Here is a 15,816-nt window from a genome sequence, read left to right on the forward strand (position 1 = left end):
GCTCTAGATGACCAGAGTTCAGTTTCTAGCACATGGCAGCTCACAGCCATCCATAACTCCAGCTCTAGCTGATCTGATGCTCTCTCTTGGCATCCTTAGGCACCAGGCACACTCGTGGTGCACATATGTACATGGATATAAAATAAGTAAATCTGGGCTGGCGAGATGGCTCAGCGGGTAAGAGTACTGACTGCTGAAGGTCCTGAGTTCAGATCCCAGCAATCACATCGTGGCTTACAACCACCCATGATGAGATCTGACCCCCTCTTTTGGTGCATCTGAAGACAGCTACAGGGAACTACGCCGGAGCAAGTGGGGCCGGAGCGAGTGGGGCGGCAGAGGTCCTGAGTTCAATTCCCAGCAGCCACACACATGATGTCTCACGGCCATCTGTACAGCTACAGTGTACTCATACCCATAAAATAAATAAATAAATCTTTTAAAAAAAGTAAATCTTAAAATAAAAACTTTAGTTCATTTTTGTAAGAAAGAAGGAGGAAGAGGAGGGGGAGGAACATCTGCTAAGAGTCTGCTGGGGTGGGTGAGGTGGCTCGGTGGGCAAAGGCACCCATCTCCAAGTCTGACGACCTGTGTTTGATTCCCCAACACCCACGAGGCGGGGGTGGGGTGGAATTTGACTCCTGCAAGTTGTCTTCTGACCTGCGCATGCATGTCCGCACACATATTTGAACTACATAAATACATTTTAAGGGATGTTTTTAAAGCTACCCAATTAGCTGCTAGCTTCATCCTCCTGCCTTCTTCAGGGGGAGCCATTTGGTCCCCTACGCAGGAGGAACAGCTCTGCCCTTCTCTGCGGGCGCCTCACTCACAGGTGGACCCCATTCCTTTTTCTGCAAGATGGGGGTGTCTCAGCCAGCTCTCCCTTCCTTGCCCACGGGAGCTGACGGGAACAGAAACTGCTTCAGGAGGAAAGGGGAGTCCCGGTTACAAACACGGGATGCATTTCTTGATTTATTCATGGCCCTTTGCGTTCCCCAAAAAGGATTCCAGGTATCTTAGTGAACCGCTCATCATATTGTGAGCTCAAAATAGATCCTGTGGCCCTGCAGACATGACTCAGCAGGAAAGAGAGCTGGGGCTCTTTCAGAGGACCAGGGTCTAGTTCCCAGTGCCTGCACTGTAGCTCACAACCTTCAGTAACCCCAGTTCCACGGGATCCGAGGCCCTCTGCTGGCCTCCAAGAGCACCAGGCCCATACGCGGTGCACAGCCATCCATACGGGCAAAATAAAAACACACATTTTAAACAGAAAGAAATAGATACTGTGAGGGAGCTAAGAGAAATCAATGAGAGTGCGAGCAGAGCCAGGGTAAACCTACGACGTGGGAACTCAAGGTCCCAAAACAGGTTTGAGTCTGAGGAGAATTATGGAAAGCTCTGTCAGTTGCAGAAGGAGAGGGAGCCCCAAGACCAGACCACCAGACTGACATTGTCAAGAGGCCAGTAAGGGGCTGGAGGGTGTGGAGTGCTTACCTAGTAGGCATGAAGCCCTGGGTTTTGATGCATAAAATTGGGCATGATGCCACATGCCTGTAATCTAATCCCAGCACTTGGGAGGTAGAGGCAGGAAGATTATGAGTTCAAGGTCATCCCCAGCTGCCTAGTAAATTCAAGGCAACCTGATCTATGTGAGACTGTGTCTTAGAGAACTTCAGCCAGGCAGTGGTGGTGTAAGCCTTTAATCCTAGCACTTGAGAGGCAGAGACAGGCGGATTTCAGAGTTCGAGGCCAGCCTGGTCTACAGAGTGACTTCCAGGACAGCAGGGCTACACAGAGAAACCCTGTCTTGAAAAACCACACAAAGAAAGAAAGAAAGAAAGAAAGAAAGAAAGAAAGAAAGAAAGAAAGAAAGCTTCAAGAATGGATACTGAGGGATCAAATAATCTGGATTTCTGTGCCTTCAACAATCCCCCATTCCTTTCTTTTCAACATCTCTAGATTATCTACTTATTATTTGATTTCACTTGACTAAGAACTGGACACCAAATAAGAAATAAGCAAAAAAAAAAAAAATCTAGTTTTTAATACTATAGTCAAAATGAAGCTGGATCTAAGCCATGGTATATATGTATATACAAAGTTGCCCTGAAGTACAGCAGGCAAAAAAAAAAAAAAAAAGTTTGAGCACCTTGGCTTAGCTGAGCAGTATAAAAACCCACAAAGAGATGAAACCCATCCGAGCAGCCCATAAAGTCACCGTTGCCTTTGCCTCGGAACTTTGGGCTATGATCTGCTGCCCTGGAACAAAATTCAAACATAAATCAGCTCCCACTGTATTTTTAAACCTCCTACGAAACTCTTCATTTCCTGCCTGAAGTGCTTCTGGCCATGAACGATGAGGCTCTCTCGCTCACCCCTGCTCTGAAAAGGCTCCCTCGGGGCACTGCTGGGGATGGGAGCCTGGGTCTCACCGTTCAGGCAAGTCCAGACAGAGGAGAAGCACGGAAGGAACCATCTGGAGCTTGGGCTGAGGCCAGCTTCGGTAGGGTTGGTACCCAGAATTGGAGAGGGCTCGTTCTGGCATTGGCTGCCAACTGGGATCCCCTCTCATCACTGCCCTGTGCCCTAGAGCCCCTGCCCAGCCACCCCAGAGGCCCACAGCACTCTTCTGTCCCACCCACGAATGCAGCAACAGTAAGTACCAGGCAGCTGGTTAATTCCACCATGCCTGGCATTCACCACTTCGTGCTGTCAGTCTGTTTCTCTCTAACTGGATTAAAGATATCGTGAGTTTGTTCTTATGGCATATGTCTACCTTCCAGTTGATCACGGCGCCTTATGTCTGGGCACCTTTCAGACAGCAAGGTCACGAGAGCAGAATGGCGGGGTGTCGAAGCTGGCGAGCAATCTCTGCTCTGTCCGCAGCCAAAGGGGAGGCTGGACATGCCCCAGGTTGTACCCTGAGAACCTTCCAGAAGCGACCCAGGTCTCCCGCCCGCCAATGCGCATGCTTCATTTGCCTTTGAGGGCTCCAAAGCCCTCAAAAAGCTAGCACAGGCCCACAGCTCGCTGAGGAACAAAGATGCACGTGCAGACCACCATCCCTCCCGCGCCCCTCCCCCGGCCCCCCCAGGACTCCATCTGTTCCTGGGCAGGACTGCCAGGCCAGGCTGCAGTAAAGCTCAGTGAAGAGCGAGCCCTCGTGGGAATAGCAGCCAGGGCTCTGTACTTGCCAGGGAGGGTCTCGTGGGGTGTGTTAAGACCTGAGTGGAAGCCGGTCGGTGGTGGCTCACGCCTTTAATCCCAGCACTTGGGAGGCAGAGGCAGGTGGATTTCTGAGTTCGAGGACAGCCTGGTCTACAGAATGAGTTCCAGGACAGCCAGGGCTACACAGAGAAAACAAAAACAAAACAAGCAAAACAAAAACAAAACCTGAGTGGATTGGATTACCTGGGTGCCCGCGCAGCCTCTACCCACAGCACACCATCAGTACAATGTTGTGTTCCCCTTGACACATCAAACTGTGACTGATGTCCCAGCTCAAGGACAAGTGGTGAGAGAGAGGGCGGACCCCTCAAGTGGAGAGATGCCTGCTGCATGCTGCGGTGACACTTGCCTCAAATTCCAAAGCAACAAATGCACTGTAGGAAGGTGGAGGCTCACAGAAACCAGGCTCAAGACAAGAAAACAATCGGCATTGGCTGGGGGCTCCTCAGTCCTGCGGACTCTCCCGGTCACTCATTCTGCAGCTGCGACTTCTTAGCGGGTCCCACGGGGACCTTCCACCCCTGCCATGGTGACCCTTAGCGGATGTGAAAAAACGGAGGCCTGGAAAACGGAAGTACCTTGCTCCACACGGCTGCTTTGTGCAGCTGCAGAATGATACCAATGCGGTGGGAATCCGGGAAGGCTTCACCGTCAAGGTTCCCCTTTCACTGTAACCCACGGAGACTTTGGTTCTAGTCCATTGTTCTTATCTTACATTGGAGACAGGGTTTCTCGGTGTAGCCCTGGCTGTCCTGGTCTGTAGACCAGGCTGGTCTTGAACTCAGAGATCCACCTGCCTCTGCTTCCCAAGGGCTGGGGTTAAAGGCGTGAGTCCGAGGACTCACAAGAGGGCCGACGGATGCTATGAAGCTGGAGTTACAGGCTGTCATTAAACACTGTGTAGATGCTAGGAGTGGAACTGAGGTCCCATGCAAGGGCTAAAACGCTCTTAACCGCACTGCCCTCTCTCCAGCCCTTCGCCTTGTGTATTTTTTTTCTTTTTTCTTTTTTTCCGAGACAGGGTCTCTCTGTATAGCCCTGGCTGTCCTGGAACTCACTCTGTAGACCAGGCTGGCCTCGAACTCAGAAATCCACCTGCCTCTGCCTCCTCTGGGATTAAAGGCGTGCGACACCACCGCCCGGCTCGCCTTGCGCATTTTATTCCATCATCTGACCCAGGGGAGGAGGTCTGAGGAAATAACACGGGAGTTGAGAGCTTTCTTGACTTTGCCCGGAGCTGGGAAGAGATGAGGCGGGCGTGAGGCACACCCAGAGAGCTCTGTGGCTTTTTCTTGGTGCCAGAGAAACACAGAAGGGAGCCACTTCTAAAAGAACACAGCGCTTCTCCCCATCGTCGTCTTCTCACCTCCCCTGGGCCAGCGCCTGGGATAATTGGGAAGCAGAGTCTGTTTTTTCTGGGACGGAACCAATCCTGGAAGGGTTGTTGATTGACAGCTGATAGACAACGTTCTCAAGGAAGATTTTCCCGCGCCGGGTGTTCAGCTGAGAACCGCACTAAACAACTTCAACAGCCTGCGTCCGGTTCAGGTAGGATTTACTACCTGTTCCCTCTGCAGGTCGCAGTCAGGCGGCCAAGCGAGATGGTATCTCGGGTCCCTTCCAGCACCATCACTCAAGGGCTCTATCACGAAGAAAACACGGATCTGAAAACTTTTTTTTTCTCCCCTCTTCCAAACACTGAGGCGGGGTTATTATTCACACTCAGGAACAGAGATAACTGAGTGAGAAACTAGGAGCTTCGATTCTGGTCTCATCGTCTTTGGCCTAGTAATTCCACGAGGGGCAAATTTATCTTTAGAAAGAGACACGGAAGGACAGAGCTGCGTGTGCGCAGAGGTTTGCTCTGCTCCCTGAGCACAGAGAGGCCCTGCCCTGTGAGATAGTGACCAGCACAAGAATGGGGTGTATTTAACCTGTTAGTATCTATGGCAGGTTTTTTTGAATCACACCCCCACTCTTTCACATCACACCTACCTACTTTTAGGTGTTTTTTTGGTCTTGTTTTCTTTGCTACACCACAATTTCTTTTAACTAAAGCTTTTTTAAAAAAATTACTATTGTTGTTGAGGTTGTCCACGCTGATTTCAAAACTCTGGGTTCTAAATGATGTTCCCACCTCACTATCCTAAATAACTGAGACTACACGTATGTCCCATCATGTTCAGCTAACTTTTGTTTTTGTTTTTTTCGAGAACAGGGATTCTTTGTGTAGCCCTGGCTGTCCTGGAACTCACTCTGTAGACCAGGCTGACCTCGAACTCAGAAATCCGCCTGCCTCTGCCTCCCAAGCGCTGGGATTCAAGGCGTGCGCCACCACCGCCCGGCTTTGGTTGAGGTTCTATGTTCTGTGGCAGGGTTACAGTCAAACATCTCGAAGTCCACAGGTCTAAACACTCTAAAAGGCTAAGCGTGACCAAGCCTATGAAGGAATACACAGAAACAAAGGGAAGACCTAGTAAGACTCCGGCTGAACGTGGCACGCGGCTCGCCTTCCTCGTGTCTCCGGTGATGTTTGTGATGTGTTGTTCTCGTCTCCCCAGAAAACAAGCTAATGCGTGAGAAGACGAGACAGAAAGGATTAACAGTGCGAGGCCATATTAGGTTCCACAGAGCAGAGCGGTTCAAGCTGGGACTGAAGAACCAGGGCTTGCAGGTTAATATCAGCACTTGGGAGGCAGAGGCAGGCGGGTTTCTGAGTTCGAGGCCAGCCTGGTCTACAGTGTGAGTTCTAGGACAGCCAGGGCTACGCAGAGAAACCCTGTCTCGAAAGACAACAACAACAACAACAAAAGAGCAACAAAATTTGAATGAGGTTAGCCTAAAAAAACTGTGCAGGGATGCCCTGAGGGATACAAGAAGAAAGAAGTTTAGAAAGAAAGCAGGAAAGAAAGAAAGAAAGGGGAAAGCTCTCAAGGATGAAAAGAGGGCTCCACCCTCGGGTACACCAGAAACTGCTTCTCTGCACATCTTACCCCGGGGGTGGGGTGGGGGGGGCGCCCCTCACAAACATGGCCGCTGCAGGCTGGCCGCGCCCCTCAACAAGATGGCGACCGCAGCAGCCACGCCTCCTTCCGCCGCGCCGGCCAATGGAAAGGAAGCACGGGGTTCTGCGCGTGCGCGATGTGACCTAGTGGGCGGGTCCAGCGCGGGGGAAACACAGCGAGCAATATGACGAAAAAGAAGCGGGAGAATCTTGGTGTCGCTCAGGAGGTGAGGTGGGGAGAAGCCGGGTTCGGGTCACGTGGTTTGTCCGTCCCTGGGTTCCGACGTAGGGGGTCTCATCGATCGGCCGGGCGGCTGCGAGGTCGAGGGCCAGAGGGAGGAAGCGAGGGCGACGTGGCTTTGGGAGAGGCTGGGAAGGGGGAGGGCCCACAGGGAGGGAGGTGAGGGAGGGGCCATGACCCGGAGGTGAGGGGTCACGGGGAGGAAGGCAGTGATTGCAGAGCCCAGGAGCTGAGAACCCCAAGTCAGGAGAGCCCCAAAGAAGACAGGCCATAGTGGGTGTGGGTGTTCCAGGGGGGGAGACGAGACTTTAGCCGAAAGGGACAGAGGTGTTAGGGACCTGCAGGTGAGGGGGTCACCACCGAGCCAATAGGACTCAAGGAGAGTGCGCGTCTGTGATCCGGTATATTGCTAGTGGCTTAAACGTCTCCAGAGATGTTTTTCCTGTGGGATAGCAAGCCTTGTAGCTTGCAGATTACTTTGAGAATCTTGGGCAAATCTGCAGAGATTCCCTAGCATTGGTGTTAGGGAAGGCCTTTAAAATAGTTTGCCGTGCGCGGAAAGAGATCCCTTTCACGCATGGGTCGTTTGCAGGTTCAACGAGTCTTGGCATGTCTGTGGTGTCCGTATAGACGAGGGAACCGAGGGTCAACGTGGAACTCAGGGCATGGTGGCGCAGGGTTATAGTGCCAGGGCTCAGAGATCTAAGGCTGTTGGCTCAAAGCCAGCCTGGGATAACTGAGCAACACGGAAAGGAAAGGCGGAAGCCAGCTTAAGGTGGTGAAGGTGATCGAGCAGAGAAAGATGCTCAGGCGGGCTTCCTGGAAGTGGGGACTCGCCTCCTCTCAGTTACAAGGAAGGCATGTTCAGCCTGGGCCCTTAGGTCGCAGGTGTTCAAGTACATCTAGGAATGTGACACAACATGTTTGTCGATGACAGCATCAGGCTTCCGTGTCAAAATATTGGGCACCCGTGGGGGCACCTTCCCAGAGGCCACCTACCTACTTAGAGCTCGCAGACGTGGCGATAGGACCATTTCTTCCATTCCAGTAGGACCTGAGCGTGTGTTTTAGATGAGCTGTGTGTGTCCGTGCTAACGCAGGCGTCGAGTGTGACTGTCCTCAGAGCCGAGCAACCCACCTCTAAGGAAGTTCACCGCAAAAGGATGATCCCAGCTGTGACTCTTTACTTTTGGTGGCGCACGCCTTTAATCCCAGCACTTGGGAGGCAGAGGCAGGCGGATTTCTGAGTTGGAGGCCAACCTGGTCCACAGAGTGAGTTCCAGGACAGCTAGGGCTAAACAGAGAAACCCTGTCTCGGAAAACCAAAAAGAAAAAAGAAAAAAAAGAAGAAGAAGGAAAAAAAAAAGGCCTTCCAAGTGTGGGCTGAGGAGCGCCCAAACCCCTGTAGGCAGCCCCTCCTCACCGCTCTCTAAAGAAGCCCAATAAGCTCACGAGGGCGAACGTAGTCAGAATTGTGCCTTAGTTCATCTGTGGGAGCTTTTGGGGGGGGGGGGATGTTAGCCATTGCTTATGTCTCTCCCTGGGAAGGAATTTTAGCAACAGGGGATGATGGGAAGGATCGCCTTCCCACCTGAGTTTTGGCCTGCTTGGTAGGTTTAAAAAAAGAAAAAAAAAAAGTTGTTGGAATCGTGAATGGCCTTCTATTAAAAACAAACAAACAAACAAAACAAAACAAAACCGTAAAGCGTGTGCGGTGAAATAAGCTGGCAGTATCTGGTGCAGGAGCATAGACCCGATAGCCTGTATTAGAGCAGAGTGAGCTGCTGTAACAGAAATCCCCAAACTCAGGCGCTTCAAGAATGGAGCCCTGGAGCAGCGGCCCGTAGACCTGTGTAGAAGGTGAACCAGTACCTAGTTTAGGCTTTGCACCCAGGGTACCTCTCTACAACTCTCTTCAGTCTTATTCACACACACCAAACTTGCCTCTTGGCTGTGGTGGATCTGTTGCCCTCAGATCATTGTGTTTGGAAAAGAAAGGGGCCACGGGCTGAAGTCACCTGAGAGCCACATTTCCAGCGGAGGCTGAGTGAGTGCGGCTCTGCCCCTATCTGAGCTGTCATGTCTTAACAAATGCCCTTTTTATGGGCTTTCTAGTGCTATGATTTTTGCATTTCTACGCTCTTTATTGGTGATTTTGCTACTTTAAGGGATCCATAAGCACCGTGCTAAAGTGCTGTCTAGTGTTGTTCCAGGACCGTGGTGGGGCTTAGAGGACAGTTGGTTTGTTAGGTAAACCGTTTTAAAGGCAGGAAGCTACTCAGTGCTCCGTGGTCCTTTGGGTAGTGAGTTCAATGGTAATGAGAACCATCCATTTATTAAATAAGATCTCTTTAACAGAAACACACATGAGAGACTATTGTATGTGGATTAGTTGATGATAATGTTGACTAGAGCTTTATGGAAGCCCAGGCCACTAGTTAACATTTGCTCAGTTTTTTTGGTTTTTTGTTTTGTTTTGGTTTGGTTTTTGGTTTTTTGAGACAGGGTTTCTCTGTGTAGCCCTGACTGTCCTGGAACTCACTCTGTAGACCAGACTAGCCTCGAACTCAGAAATTCGCCTGGCTCTGTCTCCCAAGTGCTGGGATTAAAGGTGTGCACCACCACTGCCCCGCACATTTATTCAGTTTTAAAGAATATAAGTACTGGGGTTGGAGAGATGGTTCAGTGGTTAAGAACGAGGGGCTGGCTGTTCTTGCAGTGGACCAGGCTTGGTACCCAGCATCCACATGGCAGCTTACAATCTCTCTACCTCCAGTTCAAGGGGATCCGATGTCTTTTTTTGGCTTCTTTGGACACCAGACATATGTGTGGTGCACAAACATATAAGCAAAACATTTGTAAAAGATAAATAAATCTTGAAGAAGAAAAAAATCTGTTGGCTAGTTATGTTGACATACGCCTGTAATCCCAGCACTTGGGAAACAGGGGAGGATCAGGAGTTCAAGACTATCATAGCCCAACCCATGCTACATGTGATCCTGACTCAAATACACAAACAAAAACATTCAGCGACCATATAATCAGCCTGTTTAATACGGACGCAGCCGTGGACAGTATGAGTGCAGCAGCTCTGATGAGACCTTCTTTGAAGCTATTTATGTGCTTAGAAGGCTGAGGGAGGAAGCTCCTGAGTTTAAGGTCAGCGTAGACAACAATAGTGAGAAAACCAAAACTCCCCTTCATCGTAAGAGGAGGAAGCGGCATGTGTTCGGTCGACAGCCCTTCGCTTGCCAGGGTTCTACCATCTTATCAGCAAGATGAGGACCACCCCACTGGTATGTTCTTCGTCAAGGAGAGAATAGAGGAAGTGCCCACTGCGTTAAGGACTCTGGGTCCAGACTGCCCACTGTCTGTTTCTATGAACTGAGGTACTTGCCCCGCTCCCTGCCAGGGCAGCTGGGAATGGGCAGGGCTCATCAGCTAAGAGGCCGAATGCTCAGCTGCAGCCTGATTACCAGGGGAGACAGGGCTGGCACGGAGTAGGGAGCAGACCTCCCTGCAGAGCACACCTCTCCTTACCATGTAGCTATCTGTCTGGAGTGTGCCTGACATAAGGTGGCTGAGGACAGACAGCTGCTCCTTCGGCTCCTCAACTATTTCGATTCGTCCCCTTCTTCCTGCTTTCCTTCCCGCATCTGTAACCTGGAGGAGGAGCTCCTGTCTTTTGTCAGGCTGACACAAATCAATCAATATCTATCAATGTGTCTACCTACCTACCTACTATGCTAGGGCTAGAGCCCAGGGCTGCCTGCCTGCTAGGCAGGTGACCTACCATTGAGCTACACCGTCAGCTTTTGAAGTGTTTTTAGTTTGACAGGACGTGTGTTCTCTTAGTGCTTTATATGGGAGCAGATCTAGCCATTATGTAGCCTTATACATGGTAGGGCACTGGCTCGGTTTTTTTTGTCAGGTTGACACAAACTAGAGTCATCTAAGAAGAAGGACCTTCAAGAAACTGCCTCCGTGACAGTGGCCCGTGGGCAAATCTGTGTGGCATTTTCTTGAGGAATGATTTGAGGTGGGAGGGCTCGGCCTATTGTGAGCAGGTGGTCTGGGTTGTATAAGGAAAGCAAGGTGAGCAAGCCATGGGTCTCTGTATCAGTTGCTGCCTCCAGGTTCCTGCCTCGAGTTCCCTTCATGATAAACCTTAAGTTGAAATGAGGGCAGGAGAGATGGCTCAGTGGTTAAGAGCACTGACTGCTCTCCCAGAGGTCCTGAGTTCAGTTCCCAGCAACCACATGGTGGCTCACAACCATCCGTAATAGGATCTGATGCCCTCTTCTGGTGTGCCTGAAGACAGCTACGATGTACTCGTATAAATAATATAAATAATAAATGAATATTTAAGTTGAAATGAATCCTTTCCTCCCCACATTGCTTTTGGTCATGTTGTTTATAATCACAGCGGCAGAAGAGCGGACCAGTGCGGAACCTGGTGGGTTACTGTGGCGGCAGACCCGACCATATTGTTTAGGGAGGATTGTGGAGGCATTTGGAACCTTGGGCTGGAGAAACCACTAGTGATGAAAGCCTCGTGAGCTGTCTGTGGGAGCCTGGGAAACAACCAAGAGCAGCACAGACCACGGAGACCTGGCTTGTAACGTTTCAGGGCAAATACAAGACCCGGTCAGGACTACTGAGCGTAGGCTGTTTTGTATTGAGAACGTGTAGCTCTGGCCAGCTGTGACTCAACAAGAGACCTGCACAGTAGGCAAGCCCTCTAGCACTGAGCTATATCCCCCAGCACATTTTACCACCTCAGTAACAACTCGCTCTTACAGATGTCTGCGTGGGCGTTTTAAATATTGGTAAATATACAAATGTCTAAAAACGTATGAGAGTGTAGGCCTCTTGGGTTTTGTCTCTAAGATGACTTTTTTGCTGGGATATTCAGGGTTTTGAAGCCTGTAACCCTGGGCCTTCGCGGAGACCCGGCATCTGGCTGTTTCTCCGCTTCCTCTTCTGTTGCCCCCAGCGGGTCTTGAGTATTGAATGTGCACTGATGCTCCGTAGCAGTAGATATTGTCCTCTTATTAAAAGTCGTGCGCTCAGAGCTAGTGAAGTGGCGATTTAATCAAAAATGTTTGTTAATCTGAGGAGTGCAGTAAAAGCCCACAAGTGAGATCTCAGCACCTGCGAACAGCCCTCGCTTCCTTGTAAGGAAACAATTACCAAGCAGGTGGCCCGGGGGTGGGGTGGGGGGGTGGCCATGGGCCAGCTGTGCCAGGTGGTCACCTCTAGGGTAGTCAGGCCCCCTTTCAACTCTCCAACTCTGCTTCCAACAAGACTCAGAAACAACTGACTGTGTGTTAGGTTCTTGAGGGACAAGAAGTCATTCCCTCCAGATTGGACAGGAAGAGTTCGGCCTGATAGGAAACGTGCTTGCCTTTTGAACTGTGGTAGCAGCTGGCCTGCAGCCTTTGGCCACTTGGCCTTAAGTTACTAAGTGTGAGTCTCAGCTGCCTCCACCTTCTGCAGCATTAGCATTTGAACCCAGTGCCTTCTGCCTTGCCTGGAAGGGTGCTCTGCTGCTAAGTCCCCAGCTGACATCCTTAAGGAGGTAACGTGGGTAGATTTGGTCTCTAGTACACAAATCTTGTCCGTTTGGAAAGTTTTTCGTCTGTCGGGTTTCAGAAGACTGGAGTGTGTGTCTTAACGCGCATGGAATGATGGGTATGCTCCTGCCCTGGTTCACAAGCGCAGCTCTGTTCAGTGGCTAGTACTTAATAGCAGGGCTAGTGTTTCTGCATACCCTTAACTGTGTCCATAGTCACAAGGCAGCTGCCATATAGCTCAGCCGTCACATTCAGCCATAAATCAAGGCTCTTAACTAGCCAAGCATAAACTCCCAGGAGTCTCCCAGATGACATCTGGAACATCTCATCGCCCGAAGCTGAGTTCTGTGTGACCCAGGCTGTCGACAGACTTTTTCCCAACATCTGCAGTGCAGGTGAGCTGAGTGTCAGAGGCGGCCTGGCCAGCTAACAGTATCTTCAGTGAGAGATAAAAGCTCGTGGGGAAGCAGTTCGTGTCCCCTGGTTCTCAACAGACAGACTGAGGACTGGACAGGTGGAGACTTTGGAAAAGAAATGGTTCAGCCTGCATGCACTGTGACCACAGTTAGTTGCAGAGTCCCAGGATGAGCTGTGCACGAGCTGTGGGAAACCCCTGGTCTCCTGCGAAGGGGTCCTGGCTGGAAGGAAGTACTTATTCCATTGGCCTGGGTGGCAGGAGGCGGTGTTGCTTCCAGGTGGACGTGGAGTTGGGGTCGGGCACTAACATGGAGCTTGCCTGGCTGGGGGAGTCTGGCATGCGGGCCATTCAGGGCCTGCTGACCATTAAATGAGGCCTCCCCCGCTCAGGTGGAAGCGACAGGTCGCTCCTGGGCAGGTGATTCTCTCAGCAGCCTGCATCTGGCACCGCTCCACTTAACGGGGGTCAGGAGACTAAAACCTCATTACCTAACACTGCTGGATGTCAGCATGTGTGGAGTGGCTGTTTGCCAGCGTCTTAATTAATGAATTCATAAGGCACGGGGCGGATGCCAGCTCTTGAAAAGTGCTTTGAGCCTTTCAGCGATGAGGAAGCTTTTTGCCAGTTTATCAAAAAATAGATCTGGGGAGAAAGAAAAGAAACCAAAGCCCAGATTCCATCTTGGCCTAGAGCAGCCGAAGGCTTAGGGCAAGGTCTGGCCTGCAGGGTGACTTCCAAAACTGCACAGCTCCTCCTGTGCTGACCCTGGTGGCTCTCCAGGACCACTGCAGCCCTCTCCCTCATGAGCTGGGGTGGGGTTAGTGTTCCGACAGTGGTCCCCTTTGCTGTCACTCATCACCTTCGAGATACTGGGAAGCTCACTTTCTTCACCTGCTCTGCCTGGAAGAGAAACTTTACACCACGCCTGTTGATTGGTGGTGGTGGGGGGAGGGGGGCTCCAGTAGCTAGCTTTCTTACCGACAGTTCTGAGAGACTCCTCCACAGAAAAAATGTACCTTAACCAACATCATGGGACCAGCCATTTAGGTTTGAAGCTAATGGTTACCTGGGAGATAAGGTACACTGTCCCCTGTGACAAGGCTGTGTGGCTTGGAGGCCACAGATGGGAAGCCCCAGTGGTATTGCCAGGGACCATCTGGGTAGGCGGTCTATCGCCTTTATCCATTACAGTAAACATTCCAGGGCTCCTGATGTGTGAAAATGAGTGGATTTCTTGGACCTGCTTCCCAAGCAGTGAATTAGAAGAGGAGGAAGCTTTGATGCCCTTTGGGGATGGGGAGGGAGAGGGTTCACCAGGCACTGCTAGCCCACACACTTCCTCTTCCAAACTCAATGTGTTTTGTGTGCATTTGGGAGGGTACTTTGACAGTGTGGCAATGTGGGGGAGGGTGTTTGTGAAGGGACAGTCAGCTTGGTATGAAGACAGACGCCAGACTCCTGGCGCCTCTATCTCCCAGCACATGGATCGCAGGCAGGCCCTTCCAGGCAGCGCATCTGTTGTGTGAAAAGAGACCAAGCACAGCCAGGCACAAGGTCATTGAGTAGAGCTCTGTTGAAGCCAGACCAACAGCCTTCCCCGGGTCCAGGGGACCGTGCTTGACTCCGTTTCTGAATGTCACTAGTCCTTGTTGGTTGTGGATGTTTTCAAGAAGGGTGGGCACTGGAGAAGACTGGAGAAAAGTGCAAGGACCGGGACCTAGTCCCACCACCTTCCAGCCTCGTGACCTCAGCCAAGCTGCCAACCATTTCTACTGGGAGTTGGCTCTCTGCACAGTGGTGACAGCCCCTTCGCAAGGTGGATGGAAAGTCAGAGTGAATGTCTGCAGCTGCCCGTCCCAGGGCATGGGGGGGTGGGAGGGGAGCAGGAGTTACCTCCTAGGCTAAAAGTCACAGCTTTCTGCTGTGGGGTGATGAGGTTAGAGGACACAACTAGATGAGCTGCTTCCTTACTGTAAGTCTGTCTGTAAGATGTGGACTCTGGTTGTCTGCCCTTGTCCTGTGTGTGGAGTGTCTAGAACAGAGCCTGGCACCTGGGCAGTGTTGCAGATGTGTCCCAGGTGTTGTATCCACCTTGTGGGCTCTTGGTTCCCAGTACTGCTCCTTATGTCCTCATCCAGACTCATGACACCCATCTAAGTCCTCAGTACCCAGCCAGCTCCTGGCCAGATGGGTGGGGCATGCCCCAAGACCACCGCCTGACCACCCCCCCCTTCCCCAGCTTCCTGTCACTGACTGGCCAGAAGCTCCCAGGAGCCAAGGCCCTCCAAGGCGGGGACCTCTTCCAAACCTAGAAAACAGAGTGGGCGTTGTGGCCTTGAACCAAGCCGCAGGGGAACCTCTGCCCTTTCCCAGTAGAGCCTGACCTTCAGGTAGCTGCGGTGGCTGAGGCTGTGGCCAGCCACTGCCTTTCTGTCGTCCAGGTGCTCTGTCGAGTGTTATATTCAATTTTTCACTCTCCTACTGAAGAGCCTGTGGCTCCTGCTGACTCTTGCTTGTCAGAGGAATAAAAGCTGCCCATGCTCCTGCGGGCCGCCCTAGAGCTGGCACCCTGTGGGGCCTGACCTGACCTGCACAGGGGCAGCTGTCTGTGCTAGTGGCACGAGTTCCTGCCTCTGAGGAGCCTATTTGGGGCTTTGATTCCTGGAGGCTTCGTCCTCTGAAAAGATGCCTCCTGGGGATTTCAGACGAATTTTACAGTTTCTCTTAACACAGTGGTTTTACAGTGCATAGGGCCCCAGGGAGACTTGCCTAAAGCTCTGGGAGTAAGGCCGTATTCCTGAGTCAGGGAGGGGCTGTTCGTCACCTGGAGCAGACAGTCTGCTCAGCGCTGTGGGCTGGGGAGGGCACCTCTGAGGAGGTCCTGATATCCACTTCCAGCGGTTCTCCTTGCCTTCCCTCCTGGCACACTAAGCTGCGCAGCTGGCTTGAGTCCTGCTCAGATGCAGATATCCGAGGGCCTCTTACCCAGACTGCAGTGCAGGTCTCGCATGTAGTAACCATTTCACCAGTCTTCAGCGTTGCACCCTCCCCTCTCCACCGTATCTGCTGCTTCTTACCTGCCTCCAGACAGCTTTAGCTATGGCCCAGCCACTGCTGGGTCCAGGCTGGTCTCTACAAGACCAAGCTGCTCCACGGGGGCTTACGTGGTGCCTCAAGCATCTCTTGGCTAACTCAGAAACTCCAGCTCCACCCTTGTGTCTCAGTTCCTTCTAGAAGCTTGCCAGCCTGCTTAGCCACTGGTTTCTCTTCCCTCTGATACCAACCTTGTTCCTGGGTGTAAATTCAGCACATGGGTGTTTCTTTCTTTCTTTCTTTTTTTTTTTTT

General features: G+C 51.5%; 1 protein-coding gene and 1 long non-coding RNA gene across 3 annotated transcripts in view; one reads left to right on the forward strand and one right to left on the reverse strand.

The window, feature by feature from the left end:
- Positions 1–4,370: 4,370 nt before the first annotated feature.
- On the reverse strand, positions 4,371–6,527 carry LOC116075449. The gene is made up of 2 exons (XR_004112548.1): positions 6,225–6,527; positions 4,371–4,873 (listed from the first exon to the last, which is right to left on the reverse strand). It is a non-coding gene; the product is annotated as an uncharacterized LOC116075449 (long non-coding RNA).
- The window catches only part of Ccdc167 (coiled-coil domain containing 167), a 14,235-nt gene continuing 4,689 nt past the window's right edge, over positions 6,271–15,816 (forward strand). The window contains exon 1 of one of the 2 annotated variants that reach the window (XM_031348554.1): positions 6,271–6,462. In XM_031348554.1, coding sequence (XP_031204414.1) covers positions 6,421–6,462 — 42 coding nt within the window. In that variant the 5' untranslated portion in view covers positions 6,271–6,420. The remainder of the gene's footprint in view (positions 6,463–15,816) is intronic. The other variant, XM_031348553.1, reaches the window with a different exon arrangement.

The sequence above is a fragment of the Mastomys coucha genome, unplaced genomic scaffold (assembly GCF_008632895.1).
Source record: "Mastomys coucha isolate ucsf_1 unplaced genomic scaffold, UCSF_Mcou_1 pScaffold3, whole genome shotgun sequence".
In the NCBI taxonomy this organism is placed as follows: domain Eukaryota; kingdom Metazoa; phylum Chordata; class Mammalia; order Rodentia; family Muridae; genus Mastomys; species Mastomys coucha.